Source organism: Chlorocebus sabaeus, chromosome 19, assembly GCF_047675955.1.
Source record: "Chlorocebus sabaeus isolate Y175 chromosome 19, mChlSab1.0.hap1, whole genome shotgun sequence".
Taxonomy (NCBI): domain Eukaryota; kingdom Metazoa; phylum Chordata; class Mammalia; order Primates; family Cercopithecidae; genus Chlorocebus; species Chlorocebus sabaeus.
The window spans coordinates 15,518,364-15,541,614 of NC_132922.1; the positions used below are offsets into that span (position 1 = coordinate 15,518,364).

At 50.9% G+C, this 23,251-nt stretch overlaps 1 protein-coding gene across 2 annotated transcripts in view; it reads right to left on the reverse strand.

Annotated features, from left to right (window-relative positions):
* TOM1 (target of myb1 membrane trafficking protein) overlaps nt 1-20,527 on the reverse strand; it is a 47,863-nt gene extending 27,336 nt beyond the window's left edge. Inside the window, exons 1-2 of one of the 2 annotated variants that reach the window (XM_007975598.3) lie at nt 20,365-20,527; nt 1,618-1,702 (exon numbers count right to left, since the gene is read on the reverse strand). In XM_007975598.3, the coding sequence (XP_007973789.2) occupies nt 1,618-1,702; nt 20,365-20,416 (137 nt within the window). In that variant the 5' untranslated portion in view covers nt 20,417-20,527. The remainder of the gene's footprint in view (nt 1-1,617; nt 1,703-20,364) is intronic. The other variant, XM_007975597.3, reaches the window with a different exon arrangement.
* Between the last annotated feature and the right edge of the window lie 2,724 nt (nt 20,528-23,251).

A 23,251-nucleotide genomic window follows, 5' to 3' on the forward strand; every position in this document is an offset into this window, starting at 1 on the left:
AGTGCAGGAACAGCATGCTTGTTGGACGCCTTCCCTCCCTAGAGGGAAGCACTGGGAATCGGAAGTTCTGGCCTTGCCACTGCTGTGGGCCCATGATGTCCAGTACTCTGCTAGGAGCGTGTATGACAAGGAGGCCACAACCCAATGGGGGAGACACTTTAGTAATGAGGCTAAGTTTAGGTGCCATGCTTGGTGAGGTCAAGGGTCACGCCTGCCTTTGACCACTGCTGGGTCCCTAGTGCCTCCTGTGGTGCCTGGAACACACAAGGTGCTCAAATAAACAGCAATGCACCTGAATGACGCTGAGCCCATCGCCCCATGTTTACAAGGGACATGGGGGCTTGCTGTCCCCAAGGATACGCAGCGACTTGCAGCTGCGACGTCCATGAAGCTCCCAGGCCTGTCTAGAAGCTTGGTGAAGTTTTCTGCCTCCTGCTTTCTTTCTCCTGACCTCTGCCCACCACTCCTTCCCTCACGCTCACTCTCATGAGTCCTTGGCAAGACCAGGGAGCAGGGCTGAGGAAGACACTGGCAGGTTCCTGGCAGCCAATGCCCTCTCCTAACTGGGCCTTGACTGTGTGACTCAGATGGCCACAGCCTCCCTCCAGCTCAGAGCTCAGCATTCCCTGCTCTCCACCTGCGTCCGGCCTGCCCCTCTCCATGCAAAGCCCTCCCGGGCTGAGGAACCCTGCGCTGGCCACAGGACAGCTGGATGATCCCAGTGAGAACTGGAGAGGAAAAGGAGGGTCCACACCGATTTCTCAGGATGGAGGCCTCGCCTGGCAGCACTTCCTGCTGCCCATGGCCCCCACACCCCTCCCCATCCTTCGCTGGGTTTTCCTGAGAGGACAGGGACCCTCGCATCCCCTTTCTGTTCCCTCCAGGGACTCGGGCTTATTGCTGGAAGGATCCAACAGAGCACCTTTGAGGACAAAGACCTAGAGAGAGAGGTAAAGTGACTTCCGAAGGTCACATGTCAGGTCAGTGACAACAAGTCAGACATCGGAGGCCAAGACCCCAATCCCTCCCCCACACCACATGCCTTGGCAGGGCTCCTTGGCACTGAGCAAGAGGATACCATGACCCCAACACCAGAAATGCCTGGCAAATGCCAGTGCTGTTCAGGCTCACGGTTCAGCTTCACTTTCCCTGCCATCCTTGTGATCTCCCCTACACTCAAGGCTGGTTTCAAATCTTAAGGAAATGGAAGTCTGTTTTTGCTCACAGAAAAGCCGGAGTCTCTCTAGTGCATACTCCCGCCTGCAGAATGCAGATGGCGCTTGGGGTCAACTCTGATTATAAGAGTCTCCAGCTTGCCTCGTCCTAGGGAGACACTGCACACAAGGCTGGGCTTCCAGATCCGTGTGGAATCTGCGCTGCCACTCAGAGAGGCGGGGCAGGGAGGCAGCCCTCGGGGGCCTGCTGTGAATGCCTACCTTGGATGGCGCTCAGGTACTAGGGGCTCAGATGGCCTCTGCAGCCAAGCGGGGTGGGTCAGACTTGGCTATGGCAGCAATGGGGCTGGGGCAGGGGCTCCCTGGCAGGGTGCAGGTGTGTGCTGCGTGGTGGATGGCTGTCTCTGCCTGTGCCCCGCAACCTCTCCTTGGGGGCCCTTACCCTTCCTCCGTCTCGTTGATGATGTCACAGATCTCCATGTTGAGAGCCCAGTCCTCGCTCTGCAGGGAGCCATCTGTGGCTTTCTCTGAGAAGAAACCATGAGTCATAAAGGCATGTGGGGGTCCTGAATGGGTAAACCCAAACCCTGGGTGGGAGGGGAGCGGGGTGCAGGGCCGGATGAGATGGGGAGGAGGAAGATGACAGACGCTTCGGGCACAGGGCCTGGCGCTGTGTGAGAATGCTCTACACACATCATCCCATCATCACTAGATTTTTGTAGCCAGTGAGGCTGGGAGTACCTCCGTCCTTCAACAGATGAGGAAACCATGGCTCTGAGTGTACCAAAGGGATGCGCCAGAGGGGAATCTAGGCGGGCCTCCGTGTGCTTGTTCCTGACATGATATAATATGGTGACAATGCTTTGCTTCATTTCTGTAGATAAGACGTTCTCCCTTGACTTTAGAATTATCTTTTGAGCTGGGCGTGGTGGCCCATGCCTGTAGTCCCAGCACTTTGGGAGGCTGAAGTAGGTGGATCACCTGAGGTTAGGATTTGAGACCAGCCTGACCAACATGGTGAAGCCCCGTCTTTACTAACTACAAAAAATTAGCCGGGCATAGTGGCACATGCCTGTAATTCTAGCTACTTGGGAGGCTGAGGCAGGAGAATCATTTGAACCCAGGAGGTGGAGGTTGCAATGAGCCGAGACTGAGCCATCGCACTCCAGCCTGAGCAAAAGAGCGAAACTCCATCTCCAAAACAAACAAACAAAAGAATTATCTTTTGAGTTGGTAACCATTCACAGGATACAAAATCTAAAAGTTCTCAAGTGGTATACAATGCAGCTAGGTAAATCTATCTCTGCCCCTGCCCCAGCGCCCTCTTCCTAGAGGCATCCCCTGTAACCAGTTTCCTCTAGAATCTCACAGAGACCTTCTTTACCTAGGAAGCAAAGGCTCCATTACTAATAGGTCACCTTGCCCTCCTGTACCCTTCTGAGGCACCCACAGAAGGGACCGATGCCAAGCCATCCGACAGAACTGCCCCAAACAGAGGTGATGATTCATGCAAGGTATCAGCATGGTATGGGCCCAAAATAAACACTCAGCAAGTGGTGGTGGTTCTTTTTTAAAAAAGTTGAGGCGAAAGTCACATAAAATAAAACTAACCATTTTCCCGTGTATAATTCAGTGGCATGTGGTACATTTGTAATACTAAATACAACCACCACCACCTCTATTCAGTTCCAGAAAATTTTGACTTTGTGGCAGTTCTGAGGGTAAGATTTCCAGTCCGGGAGTCAGCTGCAGGGTTCTGGAAGCCCGTCAGGGCCATGGCCTGGACCACTGGCTGCAGGTCCGCATGGTGGCAAGTACCGGGCTGGCAGCCTTTTGTAAAATGTAGCGTGGAAGATACCGATTGGTAGGCAATGCCAGCACCTTTGTAAATGGTCCTCAGGAAAGGGAGGTGCCGCATGGCCTGTTTTTTGTTCTCTGCGCCTTCCTAGATGCCATCTTCACGCAGACCAGTTCAACCACGTGCACACAGGAAATGTGCCCTGTTTCTTGCAGGTAACGTTCTATTACGCACATCACTCTGGCTGGCATGTATTGTGACTACATGGAGGACTGTGTGATGAGACAGGCCTTGCTCAGCATTTTAAGGGTGAGACCCTGTTCTGACGCAGGGACTACCCAAGGCTCTCTCCCCGGCAAGGGTCACATGCGGAGTACTCATCCGCCTGCCGTCCTCTGCAGCCATCCTGCCGGCCTTGGCACACCTGCTGGCTGGCGGGCCTGGCACTTGGGCACAGTGCTGCTGGCTGTCTATTATCTGTCAGGAGTGTGCGCCTGGGTAGGCATGTAGAACTTGTTATTCCACGTGATGTCATGCTGTCCTGCAAGGGAGGCTCTCCCCTCATGGCTGTGCCCCAGCTCGGAGAGGGTGGGTGACTCCTCGCTTGCTACACAGCTATTTGTAAGCCAGGCCGGTTCCAGGCACTGGGATACCATGGTGGACACGGTGGGCATGGTCCCTGCCTTAGGGTGCCCAAAGGAAGCTACAGGGCATGCCAAACCCAGTCTGTCGGAGGACAGGGGAGGGCAGTTTTCGTGGGACTGGACAGGGCCCTCTTCTAGCCACGCTGACTCGCCCAACTCTAAAACTGTGGCTCTGAGACCTTGGTTTTGCAACTGGCCCAACTTCAGTTCCACCCTTAGGTCCTGAGCCAGAAGGATGCCAGGGTGGCCCAGGACACATGCCAGGCGGCTGAGGCAGAGGGCGGTTACTTTACCCCCAGACCAGGCCTGGAGGAGGGGATGAGGAAGGCTCCTCTGACGGGGCTGAAAGACAGAGTCATCCATCCTGCGAAGGTTTACTGAGTGTGGCTTCTTTATACCACACCCCTGCCCTTGGGGGTTCCACACTTAAAGAGCCACATGGGAAGAACAGAGCGGGCTGAACAAGTGTCCCTCTGAGCAGAGGGCCATGTCCTGCTTTGGAGGGTTTGGGGGCAGGGGTTAGTCATGTCAGCGTTAACCTACAGAACCTGCTCCTCTGCCACAGGCCACATCTCAGCGAGCCCCAGTCACACGGGCCAGAGGGTTAGTGTCATCTCCCTCCCCGCCCACATCTAAAGGCCACGAAGTCCTGCCAAGTCAGCTCCCAGATCTCTGTCCATCACACCATCCCCTTCTCACCACCCCTCTGCCACGGTCCCTGACCCAGCCCAGCCACCATCTGCCCGCTAGACCATTGCCTCAGCTTCTTCCTTCCTCCTGCCTCCCTCCTCCCATTCTCCACGCTGCCCAGAGGGAACTTTCTGAAACCTGAAAATGACAGTGTCCTTCCTGCCCAAATCCTTCCGCGTCTCCCTAGTCTTCGGCCTGGCCTGCATGTCCTTCCACAATAATATTTTAACTTTCCAAGTTATATGCCGTAGAATATCAAGCAGCATTAGTTGTTCACATGAAGAATGAGATTCAATTTTCACACGCTGTAAGGTGTGCATTATTGCCCTCATCTCATGAGGAAACTGAAGCACAGAGAGGTCACCAACTTGCAAAGGGTACACAGAGGTAAGGGCGGGGCGGCTGCTGAGGCTGTGGCGCAGGTGCCTGAGGCGTCTGTGCCATCCGCATCTCTCCGCGGGGGCGGGGAGCTCTGCTTTCCCAGAAGTGTCCTTCCCGACCACGCAGGCAGTCGGCGCTCTCCTCCCTGAGCTCCACTGGCAGGCCCCTCAGTGGTCCCCTCCATCAGATCCCCTTCTGTCCCTAGCACCCCCTGAAAACGATGGGCACTTCTCATCTCCTGGAGGAGAGAACATCAGTGTTTCAGGAGAGGCTGTGGGTGCTTTGGAAAGGCAAGCAAGTGGCTTTTAAAGGGAAGCGGGGACATTGATAAATAAGAGAAATCCCATACCCGGGAATAAGGTGGGTGCAGAAAGACCGCCTCCCCCTCCCCCCTGCCCTGGTGCATGAGTCTGATGTGACCCAAGCAGCGCGGGCAAGCTCCTTAGCCCTGAGTGGTAGCAGGCAGCAGTGGGCAGAGCCAATCAGAAGATGGAGGTTTTCTGCGGGGTGGGAGGGGACATGTGGCCTAAAAGAGAAAGGGGAGAGAAAGAGGAGGAGGAGACAAAATTGGGACAAGGCCGATCTGTGTGCAGTACAAGACAGCTGTTGGGAGGCTGTGGGACACATCTGCTCAGACCATCACTTGCCAACCCCTTCTAGGTTCTTCCAGGTTCCTCCAGGTCCAGGTGTGGACTACAGAACCGGGGAGAATCATGGATTTCCTTCAGATGCCCACAGGGTAGGCACATTCCATCTGGGCAGAATTTTAAACCCACAGGAACCTGGCAATATTTGCTTTGTTTTTGTTCTTAACCACAGAAGTAATTCAGCTTGCTATTTTAAGAAGGGGGAATAAAAATACTGACAGGGGTTACCAGTTACCAAGAGGATGACAACTGATTCCCTGACCTCGGAGCTGTTGGCAGTAAACTTCAAGGGCCTCTGGGTAGCAGCCGTGCTCTTGTCTTCCAGCTCCTGTCAGAGCCCGGCCCTGCAATCCTCCACCTTTCATCAGGCGGCTTTGCGGTTGTCTATGGCTGGCAAGTCTGTGGCTTCGGATCACTGGGCACCTGTACGGCAGTCTGTCCTCTTCCTGTTGGGCCTGGTGCAGACACCACCTCCCTGGAGGGCTCCAGATAACCTGCCTGGCACGATGGCAAGACCCACTTGTCCCTCATGGAGATGAGGATGGAGTGGGATGAGTCTGGCCTGACCTAACTCAGAGACCATGGGCAAAGATCCAGCCCCTGAGTCTGTTTTTGCACCCATAAAATCAGGATAAGACTGCCTGCTTCACAGGATGTTGTGACCTCGCAGCCAGACAATGTCAGTATGACATCAGGAAAGGCTAGCAATGAGTAACCGAGCTACAATGACTATGATTTGGGCCAAGAGAAAGAATGAGCTCACAGACTCCTGGGAGAGAGAGAGAGATGTGGAAACAAAGAAATCGCCCAACAGACCAAAGACACGCCACACCACGGGCAGCATCAGAGATGGGGGCCATGATATGGTATCACCCCTTTCTTTCTTTCTTCTTTTTGGGAGATAGTCTTGTTCTGTCACCCAGGTTGGAGAACAGCAGCACGATCTTGGCTCAGTGCAACCTCTGCCTCCCAGGTTTAAGCGATTCTCCTGCCTCAGCCTCCTGAGTAGCTGGGTTACAGGTACCTGCCAACACAGCTGGCTAAGTTTTGTATTTTTAGTAGAGATGGGGTTTCACCATGCTGGCCATGCTGGTCTCGAACTCCTGACCTCAAGGGATCCGCCCGCCTCGGCCTCCCAAAGTGCTGGGATTACAGGCATGAGCCACCATGCCCGGCTCTTTCTTTCTTTGGGAGACAGTCTTGTTCTGTCACCCAGGTTGGAGTACAGCGGCACGATCTTGGCTCACTGCAACCTCTGCCTTCTGGGTTTAAGCGATTCTCCTGCCTCAGCCTCCCGAGTAGCTGGATTACAGGTACCTGCCAACACACCTGACTAAGTTTTGTATTTTTAGTAGAGATGGGGTTTCACCATGCTGGCCATGCTAGTCTCGAACTCCGGACCTCAAGTGATCCGCCCGCCTCGGCCTCCCAAAGTGCTGGGATTACAGGTGTGAGCCACTGCCCACTGTGTCTGGCCAGTATCACCCCTTTCCACGCCAGCCTTCTGGGAAGCAGCCTGGAGCCCTCTTGCTCCCACCCTGCACATTCCAACAGTCTTATGATCACTGAGACAGCTCTGGCTCAGGCTGCCACCTCCCCAGGCCTGGACTGTCACCTCCACACTTTACTCAAACATAACTCCAAGCACGACTTCCTTTGTTTAAACATTGTCCATCACCCCCACTGCCTGATGATCGAAAGCCTGAACTCTCCAGGGACTGGTGTCAGCCACAGTCAGCTGTACCCCCTCCCCCTCTATGTGGCTTGTCCTCTCATGCCTCTGAGCTCCTGTCTGCAATGCCACTCCTCATTCAGTCAGGCTCATCCCGTTCACATGCTCATCTGGCACTCAGCACACACCAGGCATGGGACTTAATAAGCACGTCACACCCTCAGTTACCCGTCACCACAACCTTTAAGACAGAGGATGAACTGAGGGGCATGGAGAAGTCAGCAATTTGCCTGCAGTCACACAGTCTATGAGATGCAGAGCAGATTCAAAGCCAGAGAGGTATGGTTCTCAAGTCCATATTCGTAACCTCTATGCTATGTGCTTCTCAGGCATTCTCCACACTTGTCTTCCAGGCTACAGGGAGACGTCAGTGAGCAAATCCAGCAAGGTCCTGCCTCAGCGATGGTTTACAGTCCAGTGGGGGGCCATGACTGACAATTCCAAAAGGTCAAGGTTCCACGGCAGGAAAGACCAGGTGCTGAGACAGTGCCAGGCGTGCTGATGAAGAGGAGGCATGAGTCAGCTGAACTCCTGAACTCCCCTCATCTTTTTTTTTTTTTTTTGAGACTATGTCTCTGTTGCCCAGGCTGGAGTGCAGTACATGATCTCGGCTCACTGCAACCTCTGCCTCATGGGTTCAAGCAATTTTCTGCCTCAGCCCCCCAAGTAGCTGGGATTACAAGTGCCTGCCTAAGTTTTTTGTATTTTTAGTAAAGACGAGGTTTCACCACCTTGGCCAGGCTGGTGTTGATCTCCTGACCTCGTGATCCACCTGCCTCGGCCTCCCAATGTGCTGGGATTACAGGCGTGAGCCTCCGCGCCCAGCCGAACACCCCTCATCTTCTAATCCCCACCCAGGGTTGGCTCCTCAGTGGTGCCTCCTTCTGGGCAGACCATGTCACTCCTCACCCTGCACCATGACGATATCATCATGGAGAACAACGACAAACAGCATCATCCAGTGAACAAGTGTCAGCCTGTGCGGGATGCTCGGGGGCCCACCTTTCGTGTCACCTCCCCACACCCCCGACTGTCGTGGGGGCAGCCAAGGTGCGGAGGTTTGTGACTTGCTCGATGCAAAGCCAGGCCTGCGTGCTCCAAACTCGTGTGCTCTCCACTCTGCTCTGTCCGTGTGAAGACTGCCTCTGCCTGTCTGGGGCAGACACTGGGGGCTCACCTTCTGGTGGGACAGAGCAGAGCGGGGCATTACATACCTCTGGAATGACGGACTGAGGCTCCAGACTGGCCAGGTGCTCAGTTTGAAGCTAACCTCCCCTGCCTACCCCACCTTCCCAGAACAATATTCACTGTATTTCACTGATTAGCCACCAGGCTAAGGACAGAACAAGAAAGAGCCTGCGTGTTTCCAGACATCGTGGAGCTGTCAAACCCACCCTGAAACTGCAGACCTTCAGGCTTCTCACTAGGTAAACAAAGTGCGTTGTGGTGGTGGCTTCAGACTCTGCTGGGTGGGGTTCCTGTTACCTGCAGCTCAGAGGATTCATGATTAATTTTCCTCTTTAAGGAGTGAGGCCCAGCTGCCCTGGCCTTCCCATGGGACTGCTCCACAGTGGACAACCACGGCACAGACCCGAAGGCACCGGGCTCCACGGAAGCCCTCGGGAGCTGGCGCTGAGACCTGGCCCAGCCCTTCCTCCCACTCCTTCTCATCACCAGCTCAGCTGACCACCTGCACCCGCCCCATCACCCTCCTCAGGCTTCTGTGCTTCTGAACATGCTGCCCTTCTTCCAAGAAGAAATGTACTCCTCACCACCTCAACTCATGCTCCTAAGCCCAGACCAAAGGTCAGGTCTCCTGGTGGGGTCCGCCCTGACACCCCCTCAGGGCCTATTCCTTCCAGCCAGCGGCCAAGAGCATTTTCCACAGACCACAACTCTAAGCACTGCTTAGTGGAGTGATTGGAGTAACTCTGTTGGGTGATTTCTTTGTTTCTACATCTCTCTGTCCCAGGAGTCTGTGAGCCCTTTAAGGGTGGAGGTTATAGCTCACGAATGGTCCAATTGTCTACCCCAGAGGGACCTGGCCCATGATAAACCTGCAGTACCTGTTTGTTGAATGACGGAATGAAGGATGAGGCCATATTCACCGGCACAATAAACCTTTATAACAATGTAAATGAAATAAAATACCTCCACACTTGGGCACTCATTGATCCTTTAGAAACTATTGTGTGGAAATCCTAATCTTTCTTCCAACTTGCAGTCCTTTGAATACTTTTTTTTTTTTTTTTTGGACGGTGTCTCACTCTGTTGCCCAGGTTGGTGTGCAGTGGTGCCGTCTTGGCTCACTGCAACCTCTGCCTCCTGGGTTCAAGTGATCCTCCTGCCTCAGCCTCCCAAGTAGCTGGGACTACAGGCATGCACCACCATGCCCGGCTAATTTTTGTATTTTTAGTAGAGACAGGGTTTCACCACATTGGCCAGGATGGTCTCAATCTCTTGATCCGCCCGCCTTGGCCTCTCAAAGTGCTGGGATTACAGGCGTGAGCCGCCGTGCCCCTTTGAATATTTTTTTTTTTTTTGAGACAGAGTCTTGCTCTATCGCCCAAGTTGGAGTGCAGTGGCTCGATCTTGGCTCACTGCAAGCTCTGCCTCCTGGGTTCACGCCATTCTCCTGCCTCAGCCTCTGGAGTAGCTGGGACTACAGGTACCTGCTACCACACCCGGCTAATTTTTTTATTTTTATTTTTTAGTAGAGACAGGGTTTCACCATGTTGGCTAGGATGGTCTCGATCTCCTGACCTCGTGATCCACCCGCCTCAGCCTCCCAAAGTGCTGGGATTACAGGCGTGAGCCACCGTGTCCCTTTGAATAGTTTTAAAAAGTACCGCATCCCTCCTTAATCTGTCCTCCAACCTAACATCCTCAGGACCTGTGACCACTCTACTCTGGTAATGATCTCCAGAGCCTTCACTATTCTGACCGACCCCTCTGGATATAGGCCAGCTGTGCTGTCCATCTGGAAATGCAGTGTGGGAACCCACACGCCACACTTATCTGTCCTTGTTAGATACTGTATTTCTATGACTGCATCCAGTGACTATGTGAAATTTTTATTAACTCCATCATATGGAGCTGACTCCAATAGTTGGGAAAGATGATCCCCCTGGACCCACAGCATTTAGCTTTTCTAGACACTCTTGCAGCCAGAAGTGGCCGTGGGACCTATGGCCACTGAGATGGAAGTGGATGTCTCTTGCGTGGCTCCTGGGGAAAGTTTTGCTTTCTTGGTAACAGAGACACAGACAGTTGGTTCCTTCACCTGTGCTTCCTACCATGAGAATGCAAGCACGAGGATGAAACCAATGTGGTCAAGAAGGTTAGGCAAAAATACAGAAGGAGTCATTACTGAACGAATTCATTCTAGATGGACACAGATGTTTTCACTCAAAGGGAAACCCAGCATGTCTCTTTTAGTTCTTTTTTTTGTTTGTTTTTTTGAGATGCAGTCTCTGTTGCCCACGCTGGAGTGCTGTGGCGCGATCTTGGCTCACTGCGACCTCTGCCTCACCGGTTCAAGTGGTTCTCCTGCCTCAGCCTCCAGAGTAGCTGGGATTACAGACACTCACCATTGTGTCCAGCTAATTTTTGTATTTTTAGTAAAGATGGGGTTTCACCATGTTGGCCAGGCTGGTCTCAAACTCCTGACCTCAGGCGATCTATCTGCCTTGGCCTCCCAAAGTGCTGGGATTACAGGCGTGAGCCTCCGTGCCTGGCCTCTTTCAGTTCCAAGGGAGAATCAGTGAGATGGAAGAGTTGGGAGGATGGGATGCAGACACAGACAAATCCTGCCCAGACTCAAGCACCTACGAGCTGTGTGACCCTGGGTGACTCCTCGGCCTCTCTGTGCCTCAGTTCCTCCTCTACAGAATAAAGATGACCAAAGCACTCACCTTCCAGGGATGTGTGAGGAGGACAGTATACATTTCAAGCACCAAAATAAATGCTATCCTCTACAAACATATCAAGCACAACATGATTGAGAATTTCAAGCACTCCCATAAGAGATTTTTAAATCGCAAATATGCAGAAGCCATTTTTTTTTCAGCCAGAAACTTGTCTTGAAAACTATTTTCCAAAGGAATAACTCTTTCCAGACCCAGCATGGAAAGTTCCATCCACCTCCTAATTTGCTGAGCCGCCCTTCCTCAAAACCCTGGCTGCTTCTCCCCTGTTATTTTTTTTTAACCACAAACCACAGGAGAAACCCTAAAATACCTTACAGAGGGTATTGCTTCGGCAGCCTACAATCTTAAAGTCGATGTAACTAACTATAGTACCTAACAAAAGGAAATGTCAGTGAGATAAAGAAAGGTTTTCTAAAACTCCCCAGGTAAGAAGAAGTGAGGCTGTGAAGGCAGAGGCTTGAAGTGGCTGGCTGAGGTATAGACGGCAACTGTTTTCACTCCCCACTTGGGAGCGTAAAAGGTGTTGTTGACAATCTGGATGGTCAGGGGTGGAATGGGGTTTGTATTAGTCAAGGTTCTCCAGAATAAAGGAACTAGGCTGGGCGTGGTGGCTCATGCCTGTAATCCCAGCACTTGGGAGGCCAAAGTGAGCGGATCACGAGGTCAGGAGTTCAAGACCAGCCTGGCCAACACGGTGAAACCCCGTCTCTACAAAAAATATAACAATTAGTCAGGTGTGGTGGCACGTGCCTGTACTTCCAGCTACTCGGGAGGCTGAGGCAGGAGAATTGCTTGAACCTGGGAGGTGGAGGTTGCAGTGAGCCAAGACTGCCCCATTGCACTCTAGCCTGGGAATAGAGTGAGACTCCGTCTCAAATAAATAAATAAGAGAAAAGGAACTAACAGAAAGAAAGAGAGACAGACAGACACACGCACATACACACACTCACACACACACGAGAAAGAGACAGCAAGCGAGCACTTAAGGAATTGGCTTATGCAGTTGTGAAGGCTTAGCAAGTTGAAAATCTGTAGGGTGAGCTGACAGGCTGGAGATCCAGGAAACAGACGCTGTCCGAGTGCAAGGGCAAGGGGAGCCTGCTGGCCAAATTTCCTCTTGTTCTGGGGAGGTCAGTCTTTTTCTATTCAGGCCTTCAACTGATTGGACGAAGCCCACCCACGTTATGGAGGGCAATACGCTTTACGTGAGTCTAGCGATTTCAGTGTTAATCTCATCTAAGACATACGTTCACAGAAACATCTAAAATAATGTTTGACCAAATATCTGTCTCCCCTGGCCTAGCCAAGTTGACACATAAAGTTAACCACTACAGGGTTTATACTGCACCAACACAAACAAGTTCAAACAGTAGACCCCTCTGTCTGTCCCTAAATTCTCTGTCTGTCTCAGCCCCCGCGGTCTGGCTGGTTCTTCTCTCCTGCTCCCTCCTCCCCTGGCTCCGTCCTTCCCTTCTCTACCTTCCCCAGCAGGAGTGAGGCCTAGTTCCCCTCCTCAGGTCTTGCACCGTGCTTCTCCACTGCACTTTGCAGTGCTTGATCAGCTTCTAAGTTGCCCATGTCCCTTGAGGTGGAGACCTGGGGGACACAGCCAGGAAGGGGCGGAGCTGGCACCTGAACCCAGCTCTTCTGATGCGGAGACTAAGCTGTGACCCCATTTCAGGCTGCTTACGTCCCAGCGATCAAAATGAGCTACCTGGGATCACGCCAGGTGGGCTCACGGGCAAACTTAAAGACATTTTTAGAGGGACATATTTACTTTAATGCAGGATAGGAAAAAAACACGAACATCAAAGCCATGATTTCACGGATATAATTACATAGGATGAGGTCAAATTTTAACAGATAAGCTAATGAAAAGAAAACCCTATGAAAATAATAATGAAGATGGTGTGGGGGTAGACACAAGTCATAAAGGAGCTACATGAAAGACAGAAGTTTGGAGGGCACCGGCCTAGATCAAGATCTCCTTAGAAAGGGAGTAAAGAGTTAACCTGTCCTGAATCCCCCTGCTTCTCACGGGGTGATGGCCTCAAGCTCATTAGGAGACACTGAGGGTTTGAGTTGTTTTTTTTTTTTCTAAAACCAGAAAAGTAGAAGTCTGGGACCTTACTCTTATTTTTTTGAGCTCACTAAGGTTAAGAATAAAACCTATTCGCCAGTTCTATCCATAGGGGCAGGCAAAGGCCTTAATTTCCAAGTAAGAATCCGCTCCTCCCCACAGCCTGAAACCTGACCTGTCTGTGAATGTGGTGGCCACCCAGTCGGTGACTGCTCGTTTGCCAGGGACACAAAGACCATCACAAAGGCTGCACTGGAGCCAGAATCCTGGGCTGGCACTTAGCTTGGCTACTAACTTAGACTGTGTCCCAGGAATGATAACATCAGTGAAAAATCACATCAGCTAATAATTACAGACATTTCCCGTCTGGCAGGAAGTGCTTTACAACACAACACAACAGCCCTATTTGATAGGTGCTATTATTAGTCTCATTGCACAGATGAGGAAATTGAAGAACAGAGAGGTTAAGTAACTTGCTCCAGGTAACAAAGCTGGTGAGGACTGAACCACGACTGAGATCATTCAGTCTGACTCAAGCTCACCCTGGGCTCTACTAATACATGTACACCTGATACAAAGCCTTTTCTCGACAAAGCTCTGTCATACTCAAGACAGAAACTTCGGGCTCTAATGTGGGTCCTGTACTTGCGGATCAGCAACCAGAAGCTTCAAGGTATTAGGGCTCCCGCAGGCACACTGTGGGGAGAAGCAACCTCAAGCATCCCCAGTGTGGGTGCTCTGGTACCCCACTTTGAGGAACAGTGTGCTTCATCATTCTGCCTCTGGCCAGCTGCTCCGATTCAGAAGTCAGCAAACTATGAACCCACATGCCAAATTCAGACCCACCTGTACGGTCCTTGAGCTACAGGTGGTCTTTATATTTTTAAATAGTTGGGAAAAAAAAGCTGAACAACAATAATATTTCATGATACGTGAAAATTACGTGAAATTCAAATTCCATTGCCCATAAACAGTTGTATTGGAGCACAGTCACTCTCATTCATTTACCTATGGCCTATGGCTGCTTTTGTGCTATAATGGCAGAGCTGGGTAGTTGCAGCAGAGACCATCTGGTTCATGAAGCCACAAGTATTTACTTAACGGCCCTTTATAGAAAAAGCTCGCTGACCCTGGTCTAGTCCACTCTGCTAACTGACGCAGGAATCCTCTTTCTAGTTCGCCCTCCCCACCCCGGCTTCTGCCTTCACAGCTCCAGTGGTGGGGAGCTCACTACCGAACAAGGCAGCCAGTTCCATCTTTGCAAGGCTCTAGGGATAGCTATTTATACTGAAACCGAATTGCTTATTCCTGTAACCACACACTCTGCCCTTGGGGCCTTGCACAATCAGTTCTATCAGTCCTCCCCAGCAGCCATCAGTTTTGTTTTGTTTTTGAGATCGAGTCCCGCTGTGTCACCAGGCTAGCGTGCACTGACATGATCTTGGCTCACTGCAACCTTCGCCTCCTGGGTTCAAGCAATTTTCCTGTCTCAGCCTCCCAAGTTGCTGGGACTACAGGCGCATGCCACCACGTCCAGTTAACTTTTGTATTTTCAGTAGAGATGGGGTTTCACCATGTTGGCCAGGATGGTCTCGATCTCTTAACCTCATGACCCGCCCATCTCGGCCTCCCAAAGTGCTGGGATTACAGGCGTGAGCCACTGCTCCCAGCCTGCCATCCGTTTCTTTCTTCCCTCTGGCATCAACCCTTCCCTGTCCCTATATATGCCCTCTGTTATTCATTACCAATCCTCTGGGAAGCAGAGGGAGAATGACAGCACCTCTGTGTTGCCAATAGGGGAGATGGGCAATGGAGAGGGACCGTGACATAGTGAGGAGCAGAACCAGAGCTGGAACCAGGTGTCCCACCTCCCAGCCTGGTGTCTCCTTGACATCGCTTAAGTGTCCACTTTCCAGCCCATCATTCCCCAACTGGCCCCCCAAGGGCCTGAAGTGGTCTCTCACTTCTGTGATTCCTTCCTGTGGCTCCCCTGGCTTGGCTTTTGTGAAATCAAAGACAGCTCTCTTTGACTTTTTCACTTTTCCCCTCCAGGGCTCAGTCTTCAGGCTCTGGGCTCTTCTCCCGTCACACCCAGCTCCCACCACCCCAACCACTGAGGCTCATCCCCAGGGACTGCTCACATTTACCATCTCTGTTGTTTTCAACTTGCTCTCGGCAATCAGCTAGGATTTGGACTCCAAGTGCTTAGGGGGTGAGCTGATAGCCAGAAATGGAAACTGGGATTCTTGACATCTGTCTATAAAACAGAGCCAGTAACATTTGTCCACAGAGAATACCTGGAAAGGGTTTGAAATCCTTGAAAGAAGAGGGCTGTGACAACACCAGCTGGTACAAAGGATCTGGAATCCTCTCAGCTACGGGTGCTGCCCTTGGGAAGCTCCCCTACTCATCGGTAGGGGAGAGGGACCTGCAAGTGTGGGACCCATGTGCATGTCCTTATCTGGGGGTAGAACAAGAGTTGTGGATCCTGGAAGGCTGGATGGACATCAATTCAAAAGAGGCACTGGGCAGCTCGAGGCAGTGTGGTGAGGTCCTCTCTGGACCTCAGTCTCTGCCAGTGTAAAATGAAGGGGATGGGCTGGAAGAGCATTAGCATTACCTGGGAACTCGCCAGAAATTCACATTCTAGGCCAGATGCGGTGGCTCATGCCTGTAATCCCAGCACTTTGGGAGGCCAAGGTAGGTGAATCACCTGAGGTCAGGAGTTTGAGACCAGCCTGGCCAACATGGAGAAACCCCGTCTCTATTAAAAATACAAAAGAGGCCGGGCACGGTGGCTCGCGCCTGTAATCCCAGCACTTTGGGAGGCCGAGGCGGGCGGATCACAAGGTCAGGAGATCGAGACCATGGTGAAACCCCGTCTCTACTAAAAAATAGAAAAAAATTAGCCGGGCGCAGTGGCGGGCGCCTGTAGTCCCAGCTACTTGGGAGGCTGAGGTAGGAGAATGGCGTGAACCCGGGAGGCGGAGCTTGCAGTGAGCCGAGATTGCGCCACTGCACTCCAGCCTGGGCGACAGAGCGAGACTCCGTCTCAAAAAAAAAAAAAAAAAAAAAAAAAAAAAAAAAAATAAATAAATAAATAAATAAATAAAAATACAAAAGAAGGCCTGGGTCTGGATTCTGAACTTGAGTAGCTGTGGAACCCTGGAAAGCGATGCTTTCCCTTACACTGACTTTTGGTGAAATGGGAAAAAAATAGCAAAACTGCACAGGGTCACCATGAGATTAATACCCAGGACGCTAGCAGAATACCTGGCAGAGTTATTATGGTGTTTGCTCACAAAATGTTCCTTTCCTTTTCTCCCTGTTTCCTTCCTGCTATGTGCCAGGCACCGTGCTAGGTGCTGAGGGTCTGGAGAAATAAGGCACAGTTCCTGCTCTCAAGAAGTTCAGCCTAGCTGTGGAGACAGATATGCACAACCACTAAGAGAGTGGGATGGTGGCATATTAGTATGATGAGGGCAGAGATAATACAAATAGGCCGGGCGTGGTGGCTCACACCTGTAATCCCAGCACTTTGGGAGGCTGAGGTGGGTGGATCACTTGAGGTCAGGAGTTCAAGACCAGCTTGGCTAACATGGTGAAACCTCGTCTCTACTAAAAATACAAAAATTAGCTGGGCGTGGTGGCGTGCACCTGTAATCCCAGTTGCTTGGGAGGCTGAGGCAGAAGAATTGCTTGAACCTGGGGGGCAGGGGTTGCAGTGAGCTGAAGCTGTGCCACTGCACTCCAGCCTTTTTTAAGACTCTGTCTCCAAAAAAAAAAAAAAAAAAAAAAAAAAAATGATGATGGTGGTGATGATGACAGGAAGAGCTAACGTTTCCATACACTTCTACTGTGCCAGGCACTCTCAGAGGACTATCTTGTTTCATTCTAGCAACCACCCTGTGAGGCAGATGCTGTTAGCAACACTTTACCAAGGAGAAAGCTGAGAGTCAGAGCCCAAACTCATACGGTAAGGGGGTCCGAGGACCTGGGATAACGGGAGAGTGAAAAAGCAATGGTGGGCTTGGGACAGGCCTCAGGGAGGAGGTGATGATACCCTGTACTTTGAAAGGTGATCTGGAGCTCCTCAGTGAGGGCACAGGAGGAAGCAACCCAGGCAGAGGGACCAGCAAGCACAAAGGGGTGTGTGTGTGTGTGTGTGTGTGTTGGGAGGGGAAGTGAATGAGAACTTTGTGATTTAAGTGCCTGATACTCATTCCTGATTAGCATCATTAGAACCCGCCAGCTGAGGGATGTCAATTCCATACGGCTCTACAGCTCTCCTTTCAACAAGGGCATGGGAGTCGGCAGGCTTGAGAAGAGACGGTACTCCTGCAGCAAGGAGGGGCCTGGTTTACAGAAGTATAAGCAGCTATACTATGTCATCAGTAATCACAGCCAGTGAGCAGTACTTCCTCCACCTCTTTATCTAAAAGAATATGGGATACTGAGGGGATTAACTCAAACTCTTAATTCTACTTTTGGAGCCTCTTCAGCTTTGGTTTAAATTTCAATGGCTCAGTTTCACTGTCAATTCACTGGGGTCTTGGGTGAGTCACAGCCTCCACTTTCCCCTCTCTGGACCTCAGTCTCTGCCAGTGTAAAATGAAGGCGATGGGCTGGAACAGCATTAGCATTACCTGGGAACTTGCCGGAAATTCACATTCTAGGCCAGATGCGGTGGCTCATGCCTGTAATCCCAGCACTTTGGGAGGCTAAGGTGGGTGGATCACCTGAGGTCAGGAGTTTGAGACCAGCCTGGCCAACATGGAGAAACCCCGTCTCTATTAAAAATACAAAATGAGCTGGGTGTGGTGGCGCGTGCCTGTAATCCCAGCTACTTGGGAAGCTGAGGCAGGAGAATCGCTTGAACCCGGGAGGCGGAGGTTGCAGTGAGCCAAGACTGTACCATTGCACTCCAGCCTGGGCAACGAGAGCGAAACTCCGTCTCAAAAAAAAAAAAAAAAAAAAAGATTTTCACATGCTAGAGTCCCACCGCAGACCTAAAGGGTCAGAAACTCCTGAGTTGGGGCCCAGATATCATTTGCTTTAACACGCCTTCCTAGGAATGCTGCTGAGAACCACTGGGTTAGAAAATTCCAAAGGTAAAGTTCTTTTAGCTGTAAAATTCTATTTGTGCTCTAAGGTATGATGACTTAGTAGCATTCTCTTTGCACGGGAGTATTTCTTGCCCAAGAAAGGCAACCCTTCAGGGTAAGAAGAGAAGCTTGCTTTGACTAGCTGAAATCCAGAACCCAGGTGAGCTTTTCCAGAAAGCCTTAAGAGTATGCGGCTGACTTTGAAGCCGGGTCTTTTATTTACTTGTTTATTTTTAAGTAGTAAGTCTTAAACTTGGCATGTGATAAAAGCAGTGGTTTCTGTAGTCAGAGAAATAAAGATGAGAGGAGAGCTGCTTTCTATTCTCAGCTCCAAAAACCATGACTCACTGTGGGGTGGTGTGTCTAGGGGAGGTCGGGGCTCCTTTGAGAGGGCAGTTCCTCTCCCTGGTTCAGGAGCTTCCTGGTGTGTAAATCCTGGACTGTCACCTCCCCCTTGGAGAGTACTGATTACAAAACCCTCGGAAGAGCCACCAACAGCCACGGTGGCGATTACAACACAGAGCCGGGTCGACAAGCTTTCGTGAGGTTTGGCAAGACAGTAAGAATGGAAAGAATGTCTCGTCTTAAAGTTTTCCCAGTATGGACTTAAGACCAAAAGTCATCATCAAAAAAGATAAAGAGTGATTTCATGGAAATGCGATGGTTTCTTCATGTAAGAATGGGGAACACCCAGACCATCCTCTGGAGAAGTGTGGCTGTTTGGGTCAAGGCATGTCAGTTCTCACGGTGTTGGTGTCCAAGAACGAGCACTTATGAGACCTACTGCCCAGCGATTTCCAGGGATTCCTAACCTTCACTTGGTGGTATCTCAGGAACAATGTGGGTGTGTAAATATATACATGTATGTATATGTATATGTACATGTATGTATGTGTATATTTATATATAATGTGGGTGTGTGTATGTATGTATTTCAAGAGATGGGATCTCCTTGCGTCGTCCAGGCTGGAGTACAGTGGCGCCATCAGGGCTCACGCAGCCCTGACCTCCCAGGTGCAACCAATCCTCCCAGCTCTGCCTACTGAGTGGCTGGGAGCACAGGCACACACCACCACGCCCGGCTAATTTCTGTATTTTTTGTTTGTTTTTTTTTTGTAGAGACGGGGGTCTCGCCATGTTGCCCAGGCTGGTCTCGAACTCCAGGGCTCAAGCGATCTGCCCGCCTTGGCTTCCCAAAGTGCTGGGATTACAGTCGGGAGCCACTGCGCCCGATCCAATGCTAATAAATATCACAACTGTTTTTTTATATGGCACTGGCCACGTACCAGGCATTGTTCTAAGTATTTCACATTTATTAAGGAATTTAATCTTCACAACAAGCCCACGGAGGTAAGGACCATTATTACCCGCCAATTACAGGTGAGGAAACCTCCGCCCAGGGAGGCTGCGTCATAGAACTATAAGTATCCTGTCACCAGGGTGCAAAGAACCACGGACCAGCACCCAGGCGCCAGGTGCCCTGGGCTCGGCTTGGCTCGAGCGCCGGGCTGCTCCACCTACGGAGCACCGAGGTGGGCTGACCCCGAGGGTTTCTCCGACCACTTTCTGCTCAGGTTCTGAGAGTCTGTGCGGGTCCATTTGAGGCTGGGTCGAGATGAGAGCCCAGGCGGACACGTCCTGAGATACGGGTCTGTGAGGCCTGGCCGCGGGCTGTCTAGCGCTGGGTCCCCTCTGGCCAGTCGCCCCCAAGACGCCAAGCCCCGGGCTTCGCGGTCCTGGGAGAATGGACTTCTAGCCCTTCTCAGGTGTCCATGTCCGGAGAGCCCGGTGAGCCAGAAAGGAGCTGGCCAAAGCCCAGGCGGCGGGACCCAGCACAGCCGCCCAGCCACTGCCAACCACGCAGTCCCTTTAACCCCGAAAACTTTCTCCCTCGATTCGGGACCCCAGCAGACACACATTGGCTGCGCAGTGGGCATCCGGACCCGCCCTCTCTCCTTATCTACTGGCTGTCGTATACATCTATCACAAACCAAGGCTTCCTAATGGCCCAAGTTCTTGTCAATCAAGAGTGGGAGGAAAGCTGGGCGGAGCCAAGTCGGAGAGCTACACGCCAGCCTCATTGCCCTCCCTGCCTCAGTGACTAGGCACCCGGAGGCTTCCCAGGGGACCGAAGCTGGGTGCGGAGCACCGGGACGGAGCTGTGGGGGGCTCCAGGGACTCACCGATGCGCTGTCCCACTGGAGAGCTGAACGGGTTCCCCAGGAGAAAGTCCATCGCTGCTACCGCCGCTGCCACCAACCCCGGGAATCAGCTGACAGCAACCGCCAGCGCCGCCAACCCGTCACGTGACGCACCCGAAGGCCGGGGAGGAGGCGTGGGCGGAGCGGTGGCAGAGCGGAGCTGGACCACAGGCCCCGCCCTGACGCGCAAGGGTCCCGCCCCCGAGGCGGAGGGCGATGACCTCATCGTCGCTTCCTAGGCGGCGGCGGGCGTCACGCACGACGTAGAGCCTGGGGGCGGGGCCCGGGAAGCGCGGTCCTCTTTAAGCCACGCCCCTGACCTTTTAGGGCGAGGTCTAAAGGACCCTTTACACATTTGGGTAACTGGGTCGTAGACCAGGGAAGTGACTTGGGTGAGATTACACAGAAGCCGAGACTCTTAGTGTCACAGCCCTTAGTCCCTGGGACCTGTGCCTGCACACCTACCCTGGGTGACAGCCTCTCTGGGCTGCTGTCTCCTTGCCCAGATAGGACTCTTCCTGTTTGATGTCAAGGTCTCCCAGCTCCAAGATGCACCCTGCTTGCAGCCCAAATTATCTTACCTTAAATCAGAGGTAAGGGCAAGGGGTTTGTCATCTACTGAGACTGAGAAATAATTGAATGAATTGCAGCGCAATTCCCTCTAGCGCCCAGGATGGCAGAAAGCACAGATGTAGTCACGAGTGGGGCTTTGATACCCATCTCTGCCATAAATTTACTGTGTGAGCCAAACATAGCTCCCATTTTCTCTAGATACTGGAATTAGATCAAGGACTCGTAAGCATTTTTAAAAAATATTTTATTTAGGTCACAGTCTCCTTGGAGAATTTGACAAAAGCCATGAGCCTTTCTGAAGAAAAAAGGCAGCGATAGAATTTTGCTTATAACCTCAGGGAGTTTCTGGGGTCCCTGAAGTACAACCGTGGACCCCAAGCTAAGAATCTCAAAGGCCTTTCCCAGCGTTGAGACTCTAATCTCTTCAGCCTTCCTGGCTGTGTGTGGTGTGTCTGCTGACCCCACACACTAGATACCTATCTGTGGGTTATGACCTTTTCTTCTGACATGTACTCCAAAAATACAATAACCATGGCCTTAGTAGTCTGGCTACTGTGGGTGCTTTAGTATTTATTGTAATGTTTGTGGTTTTTAAATCTGAAAGACTAGTAAATTGACTGCACAAATTTTGGATGATAGAAAACCTAAATTAAGCAAGGCGCGATGGCTGACTCCTGTAATCCCAGTACTCTGGGAGGCCGAGGCGGGCAGATCACGAGGTCAGGAGATTGAGACTATCCTGGCTGACACGGTGAAACCCCGTCTCTACTAAAAAATAGAAAAAATTAGCCAGGCGTGGTGGCGGGCGCCTGTAGTCCCAGTTACTCGGGAGGCAGAGGCAGGAGAATGGCGTGAACCACGGAGGCAGAGCTTGCAGTGAGCTGAGATCATGCCACTGCACTCCAGCCTGGGCCACAGAGCGAGACTCTGTCTCAAAAAAACAAAAACAAAAACCAAAAACAACTCCATGCAAAATGATTACTATATAGCTATTCAAACAGAAATGGAACTATATGGATTTATTTATTTATTTATTTATTTATTTATTTATTTTAAAAGACATACTCTCTGTTACCCAGGCTGGAGTACAGCGGTGCAATTGTAGCTCATTGTAGCCCTGATCTCCTGGGCTCAAGTGTTCTCCCACTTCAGCCTCTCGAGTAGGTGGGACTACAGATGCATGCCACCATGTCTAGCTAATATCTTTTAGTTTTTGTAGAGGTGGGGTTTTGCTATATTCCCCAGGCTGGTCTCGAACTCCTGACCACAAACGATCCTCCTGACTTAGTCTCCCAAAGTGCTGGGATTACAGACATGAGCCTCTGCCTTTGGCCAGTATATGGATTTTATCAACACAGTAGATAGGGATGTAAATGGCTAACATTAAGTTAGTACAAAACTGATTAAAACTGTCTTAAAAAAGAAGTGTGCTAATAAGGGGCAAACTCATTTAGTAAAAAGTGTTTCAATTTACTTTTTCAAGAGTTTTAGTAATATTAATATCATGCCTTACTGAGGGTTAAAATGTTCAAATTTCTTAAGACTGACAGTCTGCATAATCTATTAAATCCTTTAAGCGCTTACAGACAAAAATCAAGATACTTTGCCTTCAAAATTTAAAGACAATAGTATGACAAGAGTGAAAGTCAGCTAGATAGCTGAACAATGCAAAGATCTCAGATGGCATTCCTACAATCACATTGAGATAATGGAAAGCATTCTGATGAATTATATGCACGATTTAAATGTGAAAGTAGCTTGGGGCAGAAAAGAGCCTAGGGTTTGAGGTCACCTGTTCCACTGTTCTTATTCTGCCTTTGCCATTTACTAGCAGTATAAACCTGGGAAAAGTACATTTTCGCATCTATAAAGGGAGATAATATTCATAAGGCTTTGTGGGGGGATGAGTGAGGCCAGGTATGCAAATCACTCTCTCTAACAGTCAGTGAGTGATACGGTGGTCTCTTCCTGCTGCCTTTCCATAAGACATTAGCCTTTTAATTAATCATATTATTTCACTATTTATGACTTTTAACACCTTGTGTTTGCACTGAAATTTTTACCTTGAAAGGTCTTATCTCCATATATCCAATGTTCATATTATTAAAACATTCATGTCAGGCTGGCTGGCTGCAGGTCTAGAGACAGGGAAGTGACTTTAACACTGTTCTATAGATGGGACTTTGAAAGCCTATCAAGATTAAGTAACTCATCAACAGCATTACTGACTAAGCCAGGACAGTACTGAAACATATCATTTAGCACATGATTCAGATGCAACCCTTATATAAGATGA